Source organism: Lathyrus oleraceus, chromosome 5 (assembly GCF_024323335.1).
Source record: "Lathyrus oleraceus cultivar Zhongwan6 chromosome 5, CAAS_Psat_ZW6_1.0, whole genome shotgun sequence".
Taxonomy (NCBI): domain Eukaryota; kingdom Viridiplantae; phylum Streptophyta; class Magnoliopsida; order Fabales; family Fabaceae; genus Lathyrus; species Lathyrus oleraceus.
The window spans coordinates 226403366-226422750 of NC_066583.1; the positions used below are offsets into that span (position 1 = coordinate 226403366).

At 35.0% G+C, this 19385-nt stretch overlaps 1 protein-coding gene across 1 annotated transcript; it reads right to left on the reverse strand.

Moving 5' to 3' along the window:
• Positions 1-497: 497 nt before the first annotated feature.
• LOC127083169 (bifunctional aspartokinase/homoserine dehydrogenase 2, chloroplastic) lies at positions 498-8013 on the reverse strand. The gene is made up of 18 exons (XM_051023414.1): positions 7758-8013; positions 7260-7324; positions 5336-5710; positions 4945-5033; positions 4536-4839; positions 4361-4413; positions 4054-4268; positions 3827-3914; positions 3615-3728; positions 3167-3265; positions 2646-2840; positions 2477-2559; positions 2103-2328; positions 1726-1871; positions 1418-1553; positions 1223-1303; positions 1050-1142; positions 498-884 (listed from the first exon to the last, which is right to left on the reverse strand). Exons 1-18 carry the CDS (start codon positions 7886-7888, stop codon positions 639-641), a joined length of 2739 nt encoding a protein of 912 aa, XP_050879371.1. The 5' UTR covers positions 7889-8013; the 3' UTR covers positions 498-638.
• Positions 8014-19385: the final 11372 nt, after the last annotated feature.

The following is a 19385-nucleotide window of genomic DNA, read 5'->3' on the forward strand; positions in this document are numbered from 1 at the left end:
TTTATTAATTTTATAATACATATATTTGAGGATTTAATTCACAACAAACCAAATGGTTTCTAAAGTCATCAACAATTTATACTAAGTACATATAAAAGGGTAACTGAATATAAAATAAATATGGTTCATGCAATTATCAATGGCTATAAAATGTATGAATCCAATTGATAAATTTAATTGAATCAAATAGTTACAGCATGTTAATTTAATTAATTTGTAAGATTGATGAAATTGTCATCGAAGATTAGCACAGTCACATATTCAACTCCTTTCCTTGTCTGAGATCCTCAATTATAGCATGATCTCGGTTACAATTTGATAATATTGTATAATTATTCAGCCATTATGTTTGTTGATTTGTTGCCTCATTCTTAGCTGATTTGTTTGATTACAATAGGCTGTACACGTTAAAGAAAATAACAAACATACAGTTTCTGTACTTTCTATATTAAATTGATTCAAAATTTAAATTAATATAAAATATTATCTGAATGGAATTATTGAATGATAAATATATAGCCAACCAATCTCTAGATACAAAGTGTCCACATTTATTTTTTTATGATATTGATACACCAGAAATAATGTTACAAGAAGACAGAAATGTATCATACTAGACGACAGTAGCAAAAAGACATCTAAGATGGAGCACCAAGATATGATGCAAGACGCAAAATATCACTGAATACTCCACCAGCTGTGACTTGTGCCCCAGCTCCTGGTCCACGAACTATCAGAGGTTGATCTCTGTATCTTCTTGTTGTGAATGCAATAATGTTATCCGAGCCGGATAATTGCGCAAATGGGTGGTCCTTCTTGTATCGTCGAAGCTCCACCGACCCCTTTTCATTTGCGACGTCTACCACTCCTACGTATCTCAACACCTTCAAACATCACATAAAACCATTAAGAATTTACATATCAACATTTATATACTATTGAACAAATTTTCATGGTGGAAAAACTAGTTGATAATGTAAACTTGTATAATAAATCAAACACAAGTTTATCAAATATCAGGTTATAGGTTATGGCTAGTTATTACTTACTTCCCCTGCAGTGTCAGCCTCTTCTTGTCTCTTTGATATCTCCTTATCAAATTTTGGTAAATTCTGCAAAAAATCTTGAACTGATGCACTAGCCTGCAAAAAGGGTAACCGTGTTGATTAAAGGAGTACATATTATTAATCAGAACTGCATAATCAAAGAAATTAGTTCTTACTAATTGTTCCGGCACAAGATTTTCAACGGGAACATCAGAAAGCTCTAGCTTCAAGCCAGATTCCCTTGCAAGAATTATCACCTGTAGAACCACATAAATAAATGATCATAAAGTTAATTACCCGCAAGATATTTGAAATTGTTCAAAATGTGAGTAAAAAAATGGTGCAGATATGTTAAATATTGCACATTGCACCTTTCTCGCAACATCAGTTCCAGACAGATCATCCCTTGGATCTGGTTCAGTATAACCTGCTTCCTTTGCTTCAGCAACTACCTCACTAAAAACTCGTCCATCTTTGAAGTTATTAAAGATGTAACTCAAAGTCCCACTGCAAAATCAGATACAATATCTTCAGTTTGAAAGCATAAGATCGAATGAACAGAATCTAGAGATAATGATAATCCTTAAATAGATAGTTTTAATTTATTTTTTTCCTTCGAAGAGGGAAAAGTGCGGATGGACAGTTAGAGTGGAGAAAGAAAAATAGATTTGAAGCAAACCTGAAGATGCCTTCAATTTGCAATATTTTGTCACCAGTTTCGAGAAGCCCTCGTAATGTGCTAATAATTGGAAGACCGGCTCCAACAGTAGCTTCATAGAAGTAATGTGTGTATGATTGCCTCTGAAGAACTCTTAACCTCAAGTACTAAAAATAGAGAGTAAAGATGAGTAAGTCTCAAAAGTAGTAATTTATGAGTGAAAAAGTGACACAAAGAGTGTGTCAATGTTAATGAGGGTGACTTTTTAATCTTTCTCATAATAGAAAAACAATTATCTTTCTGTTTAATGCATTCATTAATTCAAAAAACTTAAGGAACCAACAACATATGCCACTGAAATGGAATCTCAAATTTCATAATATGGTGGATTAGTTTACCTCATTAAGTGGTCCTGAATTTGCCTTTTTATTGGGAGTGATCACATGTATCCCTTTGCGCAGCCAGTCATTGTAATGACTTGCTACGCCAGAATCAGCCGTGCAGTCTACTAAAACTGTGTTTGGTATAAAATGATTTCCATGCACATGTTGAACAAATTTTTCCAAATCGGTCACTTCGCCTTTTTCCTCTCGAATTTCGCTCCACTTTACTAAGTCGATCCCCCTGCAATAAAAAAACTATACTTCATCAGATAAAGCCAAGGGAATCAGCTAAAAAACTCAAGGATCATCAGATGAACATTGTTGATCAAGAGATTTCATTGTTAATTCCTTAACATTCAAGGGATTGGCTTCAAAACAATTTGACTTACGAATCATCAAGGAGCATCGACTTTGAACCCATGATGCCCATTACACGTAAATCAATGTTTGATTCTTCTTTCAAAGTTGCTGCCTGCATTAACAGATGTTACGTGAGTTAATCTATCGATCAAGAAGCCATTATGCTACTAAAAAAAGGAAACTGTAACCAAGTAGTACCTGATCCCTTAGCTGATCAATGAGTGTGCTCCCAATTAACCCAGGTCCAATTATGCCCATTGCTATGGTGGTGTTTGAGTTATAAAATCTAGAATGGACAGCCCGAAGAGCCTTTATAGAATCCTCCCGCTTAAGAACAACACTAACATTGTACTCAGAACAACCTTGTGCTATAGCAAGGATATTTATATTGGCCTGTTTCATTAACAATTTTGACCATAAACATGTTAAGCAAATTAATAAATAAATAGCACACCAACATATTAAACTACTCCTCCAGATATCTTGTTTTGTGATCAATACTTTCACCTCTTCCTTAATTTATTTCACCTGATTTAAGTCTTGTTTTAACTTCACTACATTTAGCGAGTTTATAGACACTACATTCCCTTTAACTTCTAGGGGACGGTCTAGCCCATCAAAATTCTCGTACTTTAGCTTCACTTATTGGCTTCTTAGTGTCTTAATTTACAAAACATAGTATTATAAACTTCACAAAAACTGTCATACAAGTACAATACCTTAGCCAATGCATTGAAAAGGGTGGCACTAACTCCTGGGGTGCTTGCCATTTTCTGGCCAACAGCTGCCAAAATACTGCAATTTGGAATGACCGCAACCTGAGAAGTGGTAACATACTTTAGATTGTTATAAAGATGACAAAATATGTTAAGAAATGTGGTTGGGCCTAACTCATCCTACAAAACCAGCTTGTAGGGATAAGATTGCCCCCACTTATAAATACGTGTTTAAGCCATATATTTATATTTGAAGTTAGCAAATATTTATATTTGAAGTTAGTTATATTTATATTTATAAGCTCTTAATGTATTTGGAATTAGCTTGTTAGTTATATTTATATTTGAAGTTAGCAAATAATTCACAATCAGTTTTATATGAACAAAAGAATAATTTGGTTGCAATCAAATTGAAATAAGAATATTGTTATAGCAGAATTGGAGTTGGCACCTGAGAAAGACGCCCAGCATACAATGCGTTCTGGAACATAGATTGCAACGCCTCAGCAACAGCTTTTACTTCCTTTTCGGGCACAGCAAAACATATAGAATGCTCACTACTAGCCTACACGGACGCAGTTAAACATCAAGTCAGTTTCATATATGTAACTGTCGAAACGTGAGGGAAGGAAGCAGTAAAACACAGTGACTCAGTGAGTGTACCTGAGATATCATAATAACATTGGCTCCAACCTCTTTCACTGCTCTAAAAATAGTACTGGCAGTACCTGGAACACCAGCCATTCCGGTTCTACAAAACAAAACAGTGAGAAAAACATTATAGTCTGCAACTTTTTAAGAGTAGTATTTAAGACTAATCAAAGAGAAAGTGTCAAATATCTAGAAAACAAATCATTCATTATATGAAACGTCTGCAATTCGTGACTCACCCTTCCACATTTACAAGTGCCAAGTTGTCTATTGTTGTAAAGCCTTTGACATAATTTATTAATATCTTCTTATCTTCATTTTCAGTAGTAGAGGGATGGCAGACCTTTGTTCCAGGAGCAGAGGTATTGAAAATATTCCTTATTATAACTGGTATGCCATATCGAATAACTGGACTAATTGTTCGCGGATGTAAAACATTTGCACCAAAATAAGACTGCACAAGATGACACACTTTGAAAGTTAATCTCCTGAATTTTAAGGACACAAGAAGTTTTGACACTTTCGACTTTCCAGTGTGCAACTTACCATCTCTGATGCCTCTCGATAAGACAGTGTCTTCAAAATCACGGCATCGCTAACTGGATAAGATATTGTTTATGCAGAATCACATAAACGATAAGACAGTCGCGCATAAAACAAAACTAAAGCATCATGGATATAATTCAATGATGGTTAAACTTTTTCTAGGAGCAGAACAAACCTTTTCTAGGATCAGCACTGTACACGCCATCAACATCAGTCCAAATGGTGACCTGACGTGCCCGGAACAGAGCGCCCATAATTGCTGCAGAGAAATCACTTCCATCTCTCTTGAGAGTAGTGGGAATATTTTGGTGCGTGCTTGCTATAAATCCAGTAGCAATAATTACCTTAGACGGATTACGAGAGTACCATTTATTAAGTCTTCGTTCAGATTCCAAGTAATCAGGATCAACTTGATCAGCACTAGTAGGATTTACAATGAGGACTTCCCTTGTATCCATCCATTTGCAGTCAATCCCTTTCTGCATAGTAGAAAGGAAGCATGCATGATGCAACCATCACAATTCGCATAAATATCAAAACAAAACAAAAATTGCAGATATTTTCTTGTTAAAACAACATAGTACCTTCTTAATAGCATAAGACAATATCTGTGCAGACCATAACTCCCCATGTCCCACAACTAAGTCAGTAAAAGATTCTGTAGCATGACCAGCTGCAAGGTATTAAGTGTGTTATTAATTAGGATGATAGCTCCAGAAATTCTTTATAAGCAACAATATAGGTGCATTAATTATCCCAAAAGACCATGGCCGTCTTTGAAGGCGTGGGCTACCACATAGGGCTCAAAATTTATCATGATTAAACCATAATTAAATCGGATCTTCTAAACTATTTGTCACAGTTAAACTAGTTAAATATGACTTCTATTTATTATAGTTTGGGTTAAACTGCGACTGATCTACACAGGGTGTCTGAAAAAACGGCACAAAAGAGAGAAACAAAAGGCAGGCGTACCTATGTCCATAGCCTGAAGCATTGCCTTTAAGTTTCTAATATCTTGATGCAAATTTGCTAAGAAAGTAGTAAGATCATCTCCATCAAATAATTCAAGTGCAGTTAAAGTGTGCTTTTCTTCAACAGCATCCAGTGCAGATATATAAGACTTATCCTGAGATTGAGCCTTGTGTATGAGATCATACATCATATCTGTTACTTTTGACATAGCAGACACCACCACCAATTTCCTCTCAGAATCATCATTGATAATTACATCTGCAACATTGTTTATCCTCGCTGAACTTCCCACACAAGTTCCACCAAACTTGTGAACAGACCAAGTTTCTCCTTTTGGTAGCTTTTTCTCCTCTACAGCTACATCCACTGTAAAATCTAATAAAAGCACAGGCTAATTAGATAATTATAACTTTGCAAAATTATTACCTATAATGATTTCTAATATAGTATTTAAACAGTTAATCGATGCAAAAGAAAATCCCTCATAATCAAATTTTAAATAGGTTTTTAAAAACAAACAGAATAAAACCACATACACATATTTTAATATTTGTTTTTTAATATATTACATGGTTGATTTTTAATTTGTTTTACTCCTACTTAATAGTTTATTTAACTTAACTTTTATTATTTTATTTATTTCAAATATAATTGATCATTACTTTCTGTAATATTAAGTTTCAATATTAAATTTTAATATATTTCAAGATATATTTTACATCAAACTTATTAGCATACTCTATCCTTATAATATTAATATTAATAAAAAATATAATTTATAACTAAATAATTAAAAACTTTAAATTACTCCAGGATCACGAGAAAGGAAAATGGCATATCTCAATCCAAATTTTAAGCGTTAGATAAATGTGTTATCTCTCTTATAAATTCAACATTTCATCCATTCATAAATAATGTGGGACTTTAACCATTCACAACACTCAACTATTTTAATTTAAGTAGTTGAAACTTAAAATTCACCTTTTAAGATCAATAAATAAAATGTCGGAAATTCAAATCCGCAAGATGCCTCTGATATTCAGATCCTTGCACTAAAAATATATAAATCCATTTGTAATAAAGACTGTCACAAAAATATATAATTTCTTTAACTTTTTTTTGTCAAAATTAAACTGCAGTAATATATTTTTGAATCAGATGCCATTTATCAAAAATATATTTTAACTTTTTATTTGTCAAATAATCTAAGGGTTGAAATTCACGCACAAATCATCTCCTGCCATTTATTTCTGCTTCTAATTCAATGGCCAGGAGAATTTAAAGGAAAAGAATAAAAAAATGTCTTGAAATAAAATCAACGGTGGATATTGGTGCAGGATAATGGGCAATAGAGTGGAAAAAGGAGAGGATCTAAACCGTTGAAATTCTCTTTAAAATCAATAAATAAAATATTGCAAATTCAAATCTGCATCTGATGTTATGTTTTTGTATAATTATCAACTAAATTGATAGTTTGACATAGTGGGATGCCATTTTACTTTAAAATAAATTCAAACGGACCCTAAAAACATCTAAAATGATTGATCAATTTGTAATAAAAGCTACCACAAAAAATAAATAATTTCTTTTTTTTCTGTCAATTTAAAAAAAAGAAATTTAATACAACATTAATTAATATTTTTTTTCTCAATTTTGTCATTTATCTCATGCTTACGTCACTCTCAATTTAATATATGGGTCTGGCTAAAGGTTACTATTATTAAAAAATTTGTGTGAAATAAAATAATATTTTAAATTTTAAGAAATCAAATGCACACATTTCAAAAAAATATTTCTATAAATGTATCATTAATTTGTGTACTTGGGACAGATGCATTTGACTTAATATATTTAGTTTATACAACAATACAAATTAACTGAAATCAATTATTTTGAATCACATAAAAAAAAGTAAAGTATGAACCTGTAAGTGAAGAGTGTATCTTGAAGGTGGGCGAGTTTCTTCCCCATAGTAAACCGACACTCTTCCTGAATAGAAAAAATACTAAGAATAAAAAAGTATTCTCAAAAATAAATGGTTGAAGTTAACCATGAAACTTCATTATCCAAAAAATAGAAGTTAACGATGGAACTTCATTGATCCAAAAAAATATGAAGAAAACTGAAAGAATTGGAGATTGAGAAAAAATAACAGAATTAACCGTAACAGAATTTTTAAATCTCAACAAACTTAATTTCTCTTTTTTAAAGCCGTAACCAACTTTCTGTTTATATAAACTAGCTTAAACTCAAATGAAAATCAAATAATTTGAATTTAAATTTCATTTAACAGATCTGTAAATAGCAAATGGAATCTGTTTGAAGTTATATGAGATTTAGTTCACCAAATTAACGACAAAATTGAATGATCAGAGTGAAGAAAATGAAAAACCAGTAGTTATGGAGCGTGAAGAAAACATACCGAAAGAAGTGTGAAGAATGGAGGGAGAGTAGGGAATGATGAGGTTGAAAGGTGGGATGTGGAAAACGGGAAGTGTTTTGAAATGAAGTGGAGAAGAGAGACTGGGGAGTGGTTGGGCAAAACGACGCCATTTGGCAGTTGCAGAAGGAACGAGAAAAGACAGTGTGTGAATGTGAGAAGAGTCTCTCTTCCTTTTATAGTGAATTTACTAGTTAAATAAGCCTCCCACGGGTAAAATGTTTATAGTGAATTTGTGATGATGAATGACCAAAGGCTGCTGTCAAACTCTTATTGGTGTTGAATAAACAAATATCAATTATTGGTCCTCTTCCATGACTATAAAAGTAAACTTTCCATATCAAATCACCTAGTTAATATAAATTATATAATAAAAAGAATATTTTATTACTTTAATTATTACTATACTTTGTGAATGTAAAAAAGTCATCAATATATTATAGTCATTTCAAATGTATTATTAAAGAAATAATAATAAATAATTCAATTATTGTGAATAATTAATGCTATAAAATATTTTTGTATTATATATCAATTAAATTCTTTTGTTATTATGTATTGATTTTCTATTATTCGAGTGCACTTTGATTATATTATTGGAGAACATGATATAATAAATATTTATGATTAACCATAGATAATAAGTTCCACCTCAACCATAGACACGCTGGAATGTTAAAAAAAGTTTAAGAAAACTTTGTTGTTCCTTGTAGTTTTTCCAACTCAAGAAATCATATATATATATATATATATATATATATATATATATATATATATATATATATATATATATATATATATATATATATATATAATTTGAGTAATTTAATCGTTGAATTTTTTTTATTAAAATAACCTAATTTTTCAAAAAAATTCTCAAAATAGTTCTGATTTCAAAAAAAATTCCAAAGTATCTCACTTTTAGGAGGAGGCGTCAATCCAATTGTCGACTCCTCTTAAAAATTGAATGGAGACGTCAATTGGATTGGCTAGGGCACATGGTGCAACCAATTCAATTGGCGTCCATGTGTATTTTTACAAAGGAGATGTCAATTGGATTGACACCTCAGTGTAAAATGCAATTATTTTTGTTATAAATAGATGTGTTGTGTGAATCATTTTTCCACATCTCATTTCATCATATGGCAATCATGTTTGGTGTTCGTCGCCGATACGAAAAGGTGATTTATGCGAGAGACAAACCTCAGATGCTAATGCTATTCTGGAACATCACTACGTTTGATCAACTGAAGAGGAAGCTGGTTCGTTGGTTAGATTGGAAAATACCAGAAGGGGAAAAATTAGAAGTATTGAGAGACTCGACAGTATCTTTGGTTGGGTGCGAATGAAAACTGATAAGGATGCTAGGGAAATGATGTTCGGTCGAGATGACATTACTTTGATTGTTGTAATCAATTAGAAATATTTATGTTTTCAGTTAGCTTATTTTGTATAGATGTTTGTTGTGAACCTCGTTATAACAAAAACTTTATGATATATAATAATTTAAGGTTACAGAAATACAATGTTACAAAAAGCTTATGACCCAGATGATGCTCCTCGATTAGGACAATTGTTCTTGTTGTGTCCTGGTTGACGATAGATACTACATAATCTTATCATTTTATTTGTCGAATCCATTTCTGTCATGATATGTGTGCTGTTTGGCCTTCCTTTTTTCTTTCTACACATCTCGTTGTTGTGCCAAACTATATCACCTTCGTATGGGGGTCAGTATTCCTCCATTGGTAGCACCGAGAAGCTTTTATTATATACATTCATGACGGTGATGACCTTGTACACATCAGACAAATGGTTGTAAGCGTCTTAACGAGTATATGCGCATATTGCAATGACATGAGAGCAAGGAATACGGAAGGCCTGGAATTTTCCATAATCGCACCAACTTCTGTTTAGTCTAACAACATAGGCTAAATTTGGTCTCCCCTCGTTGTGGTCCATTGTTTCCTGGACGCTGAAATTTTGCCCATGACGGTCAAAGACTGTTACAGCGTGTGCGCTAGCTTTAATGCTCTCCTCTTTCATGACTTTCATACAACACTCACTAAATATTTGCCCAGACATTAACACTGCAATCCATCTTTCACCTCTGGTTGTGAACGTAGAAGCCAACCTATAATAGGTCGATCTTACCAAGGCGGTTATTGGCAGATTTCTAATTCCTTTGAATACCTCGTTCATGCATTCCACAAGGTTTGTTGTCATGTGGCCCCATCGACAACCTCCGTCAAATGCCCTTGTCCACTGCTCTACTGGCATGTTATTCAACCATCTTCTTGCATCTTTATTAGACAGTCTAATTGCATCACAATAATACTGAAATGACGGTTGAGTTAAAGCATACCCAACATTCACCACCTTCTTGCGAAGATTCTTATCTTTTATTGCACGCATGAAGTTTTGTGCAATATGTCTAATGCAATAGACATGGGTAGAAAGAGGATCATGTCATCCGTTGTCATGGTTATTGTAGGCACTCTCAATGGCAGCATGTCTATCAGAAATCAAACAGAGATTGGCTTGTGGAGCCACATACGTTCTAAGATGTCAAAGAAAGAAACCCCATCCACCAGTTGTTTCACCTTCAACCAGAGCAAAGGCAATGGGAAAGACATTGTTGTTGCCGTCTTGTGCAACCGCCATAAGCAAAGCACCCTTGTATTTGCCGTATAACCAATTGCCATCAGTTTGAATAATAGGTTTGCAGAATGCGAAACCTTTGATGCATGGGTCAAACGCCCAAAAGAGACGGTGAAAGATTCTATTACCTGTAACACAGGTTCCGTCTGGCATCATTGTTGGCAAAGTCTCCATAATTGCCACAGTTCCTAGGACATATGTTTTTAGTGCCCATAAAAATCGTGGCAATTCTTTGTATGAATCCTCTCAGTTGCCGAATACATGTTCAACAGCCTTTGTCCTCGCAATCCAGACTTTCTTGTAAGATGGAGTATAATTATATCTTGTTCTGATATGGGATATAATTATACTCATCTTCACTGATGGGTCTTTATTAACCAACGACAAAATGTCTTGACATATCAATGCAACGCTTAATTTACGGTGATCTTGTTCAACGTTAGTTGCAATGCAACTGTGAGGTGAGTTTATTGAAGCTATCTCCAAAGAGTCATTTTTCTTTTTGTAAGACGCAACCAACCAAAACTTACAAAGGATGTCATGACATTCGATGATATACCTTATCGAATTAGTGCATTTCACTGTAAAATCAACAGAGTTGTTCATGTGGAACTTTTTGATAGCTCGCACACATTCTTCTTTGGTACGGAACATGTCTCCCACCTTTAATTCGCCTTTCGATCGTGGATACGGGTTATAGAAAACATTATTGGATGTTTCATCGTCATGCAGATACATGTTTGTCATATGTTGAGGCGGATTGTAGACATGACTAGGAGGTATTGGCGGTGGTTGATCATCATCTTCAATGTCGTTGTCCAGCATATGATCGACTTGTATCTAAGTCTCCTCTTCTTCTTCATCAACGATGTTCACTTATGCTTCTGCTTTTGGGTTGACGTCATCTGAGCATTGTGGATCAAATTCACCAAATTCATCTTGACTGGTTATTTGAGACTGCTGAGATGGTATACATGGTTGAAGAGTAATATACAACTCAATACAATTGCAGCCTGAATGTTCATGACTAACAAACATGTATTCAACATCTTCATCATCCCGTACCTTAAACGGGAAAAACTTGCATTGACTGTTCTAAAAAAATATTGGATTTTGATACGTGATCTTTGACACAATACCCGGTCATATACAGGATTGTATTCTTTTTTTCAAATGCAAGAAGGTTACATTTCTCTTGATCGTAATTCGAATGGTATCGGTGTTTTGAAAATAAAATTCGTATAACTCAGACTCGTATGTTTCACCATTGCAGTGAACGTTGACACTATATTTCGGTGAAGATGACATTGTGCAGATGAAAACTATTTTCTTGTTGTAGATGAATATGGGTTGAGTCTTGGATGTTGATAGTAAGACACTTAAATAGGTGAGTGATTTGTCTCACATGCAAGCTAGTTCGAAGTGGTGTGTCGCACATGCAAGCTAGTCCGAAATGATGTGTCAACCATGCAAGCTAGTCAGAAGTGACATGTCCAGCATGCAAGAGAGAGGACAACCACACGTCACACATGCAAGCACACACTCCAAATGAATTGGCGCCTCCTTACAATCCTTGCACATGGGCGCCAGTCCATTTGGCGACACCATGTACTGCATGCATGCAGACCTCGAAACCAAGCAATCAGACCTAGGTGTGTCATGCATGTCCCTATGGAGGCGCCAATTTGAATGGCGACACCATGTACAAAATTCACACGGACACCAATTCATTTGGCTACCACATGCAAACACAATTTTCCATGCTCTAATTCATTTGCCTATAAATTCATCCACACCATCAACACTTCTTCCACACCATCACTCACTACTTATTCTACAATTTCATCTGTAACAACTTCTTGTAGTTTCATCTGCACCAACCGCTTTCATCCCCGACAAAATGTCTATCCTCACAATTGGCGAATTGCACAGAGGAACAGTTGCAAACATAACAACTTATGTAAACGTTTTATTGTTTTGTTATTTGTTTTAATAGAGTACCTTTTAATAACATATTAACCTAGTAAAGTTTTTTGTTCTTTCTTTTATAGGATGTTTCAAGGTTCCGTACTCGGGTCCACGAATATGTCCACATGGACCCGATGATTCAACCTTATGTTGAACTCGCCGGTTTTGGACATATAAGCAAAATTATGTCTTGGTCAGTGGATAATAAATTCATTCTTGCTTTATGCGAAAGATGGCGTTCCGAGACACACACAATCTGGTTCCCAACCAGTGAGTGTATCGTGACGTTAGAAGACGCCTACATGCTTTTGGGACTGCCATTGAAGGTAAGACTGTAAATGGTAAAACCAACTATGCAAATTCAATTTGCATGGACCTCTTGGAGATTGATTTGTTAGATGATAACTCAAGAGGTCAAGGTATACTCCTTTCACGCCTTAAGTCATACTATAACAGTTTATACTTAGGTGATCATTCTATCGAAGATGCTCGAATAATAAAAACTAGGTATTACATTATGCTTTTAATTGGTTCTTTTTTATTTCCCGAAGGTAGTGGTTCTAGTATGCATATTATGTATTTACGTTTACTAAGACATGTAGATAGAATAGGAAGTTACAGTTGGGGATCCGCTTGTCTGGCCTATCTCTATAGCTCTTTGTGTAAAAACTCACACAAAGACACATCTACCTTTTCTGGATGTGCTGTTTTGCTCCAAGCATGGGGTTGATCAAGACTATCGTCCCTAGCACCCTCAACAACAACCCTTTCACATTTCGGTATGCACAAAAGTAAGTTGTTTAAATTGCTATATATTTACCTACTTCTTTAACAATTATTATCTCTAACTAATATTTTTACCTTTTTGGTGCAGATGGTCGGCATGTGGTATGAGTTATAACAGATGTCCTAGACATTATATTACTCAGTATCACAATCTGTTGGATCACCTTCGACCGACAGACGTAAGGATAATAACCTCATTATTTCGTTATAATTTGTTAACTTCTTCTACCAAGTTTATAATCCAAGTTACTTTCACATTTCAGTTCATTTGGCGTCCATACCTAAATTTGGATCATGACCATGAGGTCAACGCTGAAGACGCGTCCGTATGGACTGCATGCACACCGATAATAAGATTCACAACTGTGGAGATGCACAACAGTGATCGTGTGAAGTTGTAGTTCAGGATGCCCCAAAACATCTCAGATCCCCCAACAAGCCTAGGAGAATGGCATTTGCGCAAAGTTAACGACCAATGAAACTTCAATCTATGCCAAAGCTTCGCAAGATCTGAGTGTCGCAAATGGAAGCACCGCCATGACCATGTCTTAACTGACGCAGTCATGCCAAATGAAGAAAAACCAAGTCGTACTTATATGACTTGGTACAGATCGGTTGGTTTTCAGTTCATCGTCGAGGATATGTACCTGTACGACCCACGCCAACAAACTTACACACCAGACACCTCAACATCTAATCCCCAACAACATTGTTAGACCGGATGCACACAACCCCTGTCCGTCAAACTTTCCGTTCCACCAACACACAAACATACAACCAAAACATGTCATACACCCAACCCCAATACCAAGAGCATACCCTATACCACCACCAACAAATTGATCATCAACCTGAGACCCAACATCGCTACCAAAGCCGCCTTAGCCAGAACACCCAACGATCATTCAACACCAACCGCCCCTCCTTCTACCATAACCAAGAAGCCCAAATCTCACAAAACCAAAACCTCCAACAACCCTATCTCTACCAAACACCCCAACAATCTTTCCAACCTTTCCTCGACGCATCATTCACACCCATGTCTCCATTCAACCGTCCCGATCGCCCACCAATGAGTCAAACACAACACAACTACTCTGACATGGGTCATGAACTCAGTACGACGGTACACCTTCGATGCATACTGAAGACTATGTCGATTTATCTAACTATCTCAACAGGCCATCTCCTGTAGTTGGTAGTGACGCTCCTGACCCCTCAGATGCTCAAACACCAGTGGTGAATCATCAACGTGGGTCGGTTAGGTGATCCCGATCATCACTATTAGGCTTTTTTGTGTAAACGGAAATTTTTATTAATATCAATTGGTCATATTTCGAAATTATGTATCACGTAGACAGTTTAACAAAAAAAATTGCATTTTACACTGAGGTGCAAATCCAATTGGTGTCTCCTCTCAACTAATACACATGGGCGCCAATTGGCGTCTCCATTCAATTTTTAAGAGGAGTCGTCAATTGGATTGACGTCTCCTCCTAAAAGTGGAGTACTTTAAGATTTTTTTTGAAAACAAAGTTATTTTGGAAATTTTCTTGAAAAACAAGGTTATTTTCGTAAAAATTCAATTGTTGAAATTTATTCTTTAAATATTAATAAATGAAATATCATGAATTCGAATTCGTGTTCGTATATTTAATATCTATGTATATTTACCGACTGATTTGAAAGTTTAATTACATTTTTTTCTATTTTAGAAGGAGAAAACTTTTTTTTAAAATAGAAAGATCAATTTCGTTAATCACTTAAAATAGAAATATTTTATTATAAAATTTTAATAAAAAAATTGCAAATAGATTCGTTGATTTGAGACGAAGGAGTCCTAATGCATTCAAAATCAACCAAATCCTTCTAGAGTATTTAGGGACACACTTGTTTAACTGATTGGGACATACTTCTATTAAAAAATGTGATCAATTTAGCTACGTTTACCAATAAAAAAATGTGACTAATTTAGCTACGTTTACCAAAAAAAAAATGTGATTAATTTACTTAATATTAATCAAATTGTCAATATAATATTATTGACTTGAATTGAGATATCGTATCTCTCATCCTAAATAACTACGTATTATATATAATATATAAAACAATATTCATAAAATAAACATATATTTCATAATATGAATATTTTATATATATAAGGGCTTCTAATTTACGTCACCAAAAATGACAGAAAAGTAAGTTATTTGATTACGTGGTTGAAAAGTTATATATATAGTTTTTTTTATGTGTTATCTTGTCAAAATATTCTATTTTAATTTATTTTTTAAGATATATTTTTTTTCATTTTCCCTAAATTCTCTATTAAATTAACTTCTATATATACTTGTAAATTAAATACAATTTATTGACGTCGCATTATCAAAACCTTTTATTTAACTTATTTTTTAGAATTGAGGCCAATTAAAAATAATTTATCAGCACATTGATTATCTTTTCGATGGATGTGACTGAAGATAAAAGACAAAGGCCTTAGCTTAACTTAGCAGTTCAACGATATGCAGCGCATTTTCAAGGGCACCAAAAGTCATTCTTCAAAGCAAGCGACCTGGGAGAAAAATTGGTTCAAACCAAACAACATTCCAAATAAAACGTAAGTAATATCGACCACATGAATCACATCCCACAATTTTGCATCAAAGCAAGAAGAATTTTCAACCAAAATCAATTTGTCGTATCGCGAAAAATACGATCCTTCGCGAAGTCGTAGAAAAAATGATTTAAACAGGGTCGTCATCGAACTTTATTTATTTTCAAAGAGGGAAAAGAAAAATATCAATAAAATCCTTAAGAGAAGAAAAAATGGTAATCACAACCATATTCGGGTTCGGGAGTCGATTATGCAAACCCTTGCGTAATCGACTCCCGAACCCGAATATGATTGGGACGACCTTTTTCTTCTTCTCTTATGGATTTTATCGATATCTTCCATTTCCCTCTTTGGGAATAAATAAAGTTCGGTGGCGACTCTGTTCGAATCATTTTTCTGCGAATTCGCGAAGGATCGTATTTTTCGAGATGCGACAGCTGGCGACTCTGCTAGAAAAAGTTCATAAGAGACTTTTGGGGGTAACCTCTACTTGGGGAAGCAAAATAGAGAAAACGCTGGGAAATATCATTATCAATCATAAAATTGAAGAAAGATTTGATGGGAAATAATTCCACGAGCACATGCGGGGTAAGAACTCTTTAAAGAAATACCGTCGACTTTAATGAGGACTGACCTGGATACATATGATTGACCCTAGATCCTGTTATGTGTTATGTATGATTTTTGTGTATGATGTTCCACTTTTGGTGGAAATATCATTCATGGAATGATGCACGAATATGCATGCATGGATGCAATTGTTGGGAATTTTTTAGGTGCATGTGGGAATGCGAATGAATTTGTTCATCTTTGATGAAGCTTCCCGTTTCAGAGGCAGTTCCATGTATGCATGTATATAGGCATGTTTGATGATTGAATAGGATTGTGTTTAATGAATCTTCCTTTTTCGGCAGAAAAATTATGCATGAAGTGATGCATGTGTTGTATGTGGGAATGCAAATGAATGATTGGGGTATGTTTGGAGTAGGTCTCCCTTTTTCAAATGTGAGATTTTTGGGTATCAATGTCAATTGGATTAAGATTTATGATGTTGCTGGTATGGTGGACTTTTATTTTGGGAGACCAATGGAGATTAGACTTTGTTTTTTTTTAGTTACCAATATAGATTGGACTTTTGGTAGGTGAAAGGATTTGACTTCCAGACACTCTATTTTTGACAATTTGATGATCTGGGGATAGATGTGGATGCTCTTGGTGCCCCAAGCTTGATCCCTTGCTGATAAGCAGCGTGTTTGTTCATGAGAGAACCTCAACTTTTTGCCTGATATGTCATGGTGACCTGCAAATGATTTTGTGAGCGTAATGACATGATCCATGCATGATGATTTCACTTTCGCTCTGCCCTAAGGATTTTTTCCAAGAGGTGATATGGTGATGTATTAGCGTAACACTTGTTTTGAACTCAAAGATTACTATTGTTTGACACGGCCTGCTTGACCAATCTAAAAGTATGAAGATGACTTGCCCCTTTGTAGCTTGTTTTGCCCTAGTCTGTAGGGTATTCGAAAGACATCTCCTCGAAAGAAAGCCTTTGGAGAGATTATACCATGACATGGCCTGAGATGATTTTGCCCTAATGTATGAATCTTGAAGTGGTTTTCCCCTGATTAAACAACTATTAGAGTGGTTTTCCCTTGTTTGGGCTTTTGATGGACTTGTCCCAGATTGGCTGAATATTGAGATGATCTTTCCTCCTGATCGACTGATACTTGGAGATTTGTCTTTAACTGACGAGTTATTAGGTCAACATAATTATTGGATTCCATGCCCCTAATCCATAGGGTTATGAGATGGTCTTGATTCGGGTCAGCACCAACGAATGATCAAGTTCTTCTTTAATTGTTGCTTGGAATTTCCTTTATGTCAAGTACTGATTTGTAGTTAAAATTACTCATTTAGAAATTGTAATTTTAATGCGATATTCATGCAAGTTTTTTAAAAAATCATTTATTGGATGTGGTAGTGTGTGACAAGTGGACCATTAGTTCAAATGTAGTGCTGATTTAGCTAGTGTGTGAAAGATAGAATGAGAATATGATACTAATACAGGGGATTAGCAAATCTCTAGGAGTCAGTTTATGCAACCTTCTGTAGTATGCTTTCAAAATAAATCTTGCTTCAATTAGATCTTTTAAGGGTTGTAACGTGGTCTGGTTCATGTTTATTAAAACAAAAGATATAAGGCTCAAATTTGTTTTAACTCACCCCCTTCTTCGTGATGATCTTCAGTCCTACATTCAGTTAATTCAACATACACAAACCTCTTCCAAGAAAGTTTGACGGTGTAAGGGTGATGATGAAGATTCAATATTTTCTTGAAATGGCAGTCATCTTGTTTTGCTTTTGTCATGGATGTCTGTGGCACTTTGATTTTGATATGATGGTCACCGAATCTTGTTTGTTTTTTTGCTGAGGATTTGTACGACCTCTCTTGATTTTTTCTTCTTCTTTTTGATCCCTAATTTTTGTCTGGACTGCTTTTCCAAAACTTTTAATCCATCGGGATTGCCCTAATTTTTTCCTAAGTCACCTCTTTGGGTATTCAACTTAACTAAACACTACCATACCCCAGGTTAAGCGTAAGGGTTTGTGGATCCGAAAGAAACACCTACTTCTAGGCTCAAAGTGGTTGACTAGGACTAACTCCTCATGTCTCTAGTGTTTGGGGATTTGAAACAATGCATGTACATCATCAGCGGGATTTTATTCAAAAGCATATTGTTAGTAATTATGGGTATTTTGTTTTCGTCGTCCTCCCTCCAATTTTTGCTAAAACAACAGTTTGATAAAGGAAGTGGAGTGAAGAAATATTTTATATAAATGGATAATGAGTGAATACGACATGATTGATTCAAAATATGCATGCGCATCGCATTAAAATTACCATTAAAATAAAACAACAATGCTTGAAAGCAAATAAGTGTTCAACATTCAAATAAAATACGAATGAAGTGCTAACTATAGCCAAATGATTGCCAATGTAGACGAAAATCTCTCGTACTTGATTCACTGTTGGGATAGCCTTCTTCAGAGTTGGAGGTTGTCATGCTCATTGAGACCGGTATGATAATCATATTCCCACCCATTCTCGGTAATTTCTTCCATAACATGGACTGATGGGCCTGCACGATCGGGTGGGGGATTGGTGATGATATGAAGGCCTTGAGGCGTAAATGAAATCATCTTAGAATCAATCAGATCCCGCACCTTACTCTCGAGTGCTTTACAGTCCTCGACTGAAGATCTTGGTGCACCAGCGTGGAAGTCATAACAAGCATTGACGTCAAAGCCTGATGGGGTATCAAAGAGGCCTTGGATTCAGTTCCTTCGGCTCTACCAATTGACTGTTGATCAAATATGGTAATATGTGACTGTATGGAATAAGCAAATGATCAAACTGTCTCTTTGGACTTTGAGTGCGTTGACGTTATCGTTGTGGAGCCTGCAGCCGTTGGTATGGCTGCTGCTGTGGAATCTATTGTTGATGTTGAGGGGGACCTCAAATTGTAGGGGGATATTGACCATATGGAGGGAATGGCATCTGATATGGAGACCCATAAGGT

Coding starts and splice junctions, on each gene's coding strand:
- LOC127083169 (XM_051023414.1), bottom strand. CDS start 7,888: ATGGCGTCGTTTTGCCCAACCACTCCCCAGTCTCTCTTCTCCACTTCA. Junction 3,915..4,053: donor GCACTTGTAAATGTGGAAGG/GTGAGTCACGAA, acceptor TTTGTTTTGTAG/AACCGGAATGGCTGGTGTTC. Junction 2,560..2,645: donor TTGATCAGCTAAGGGATCAG/GTACTACTTGGT, acceptor CTGTTAATGCAG/GCAGCAACTTTGAAAGAAGA.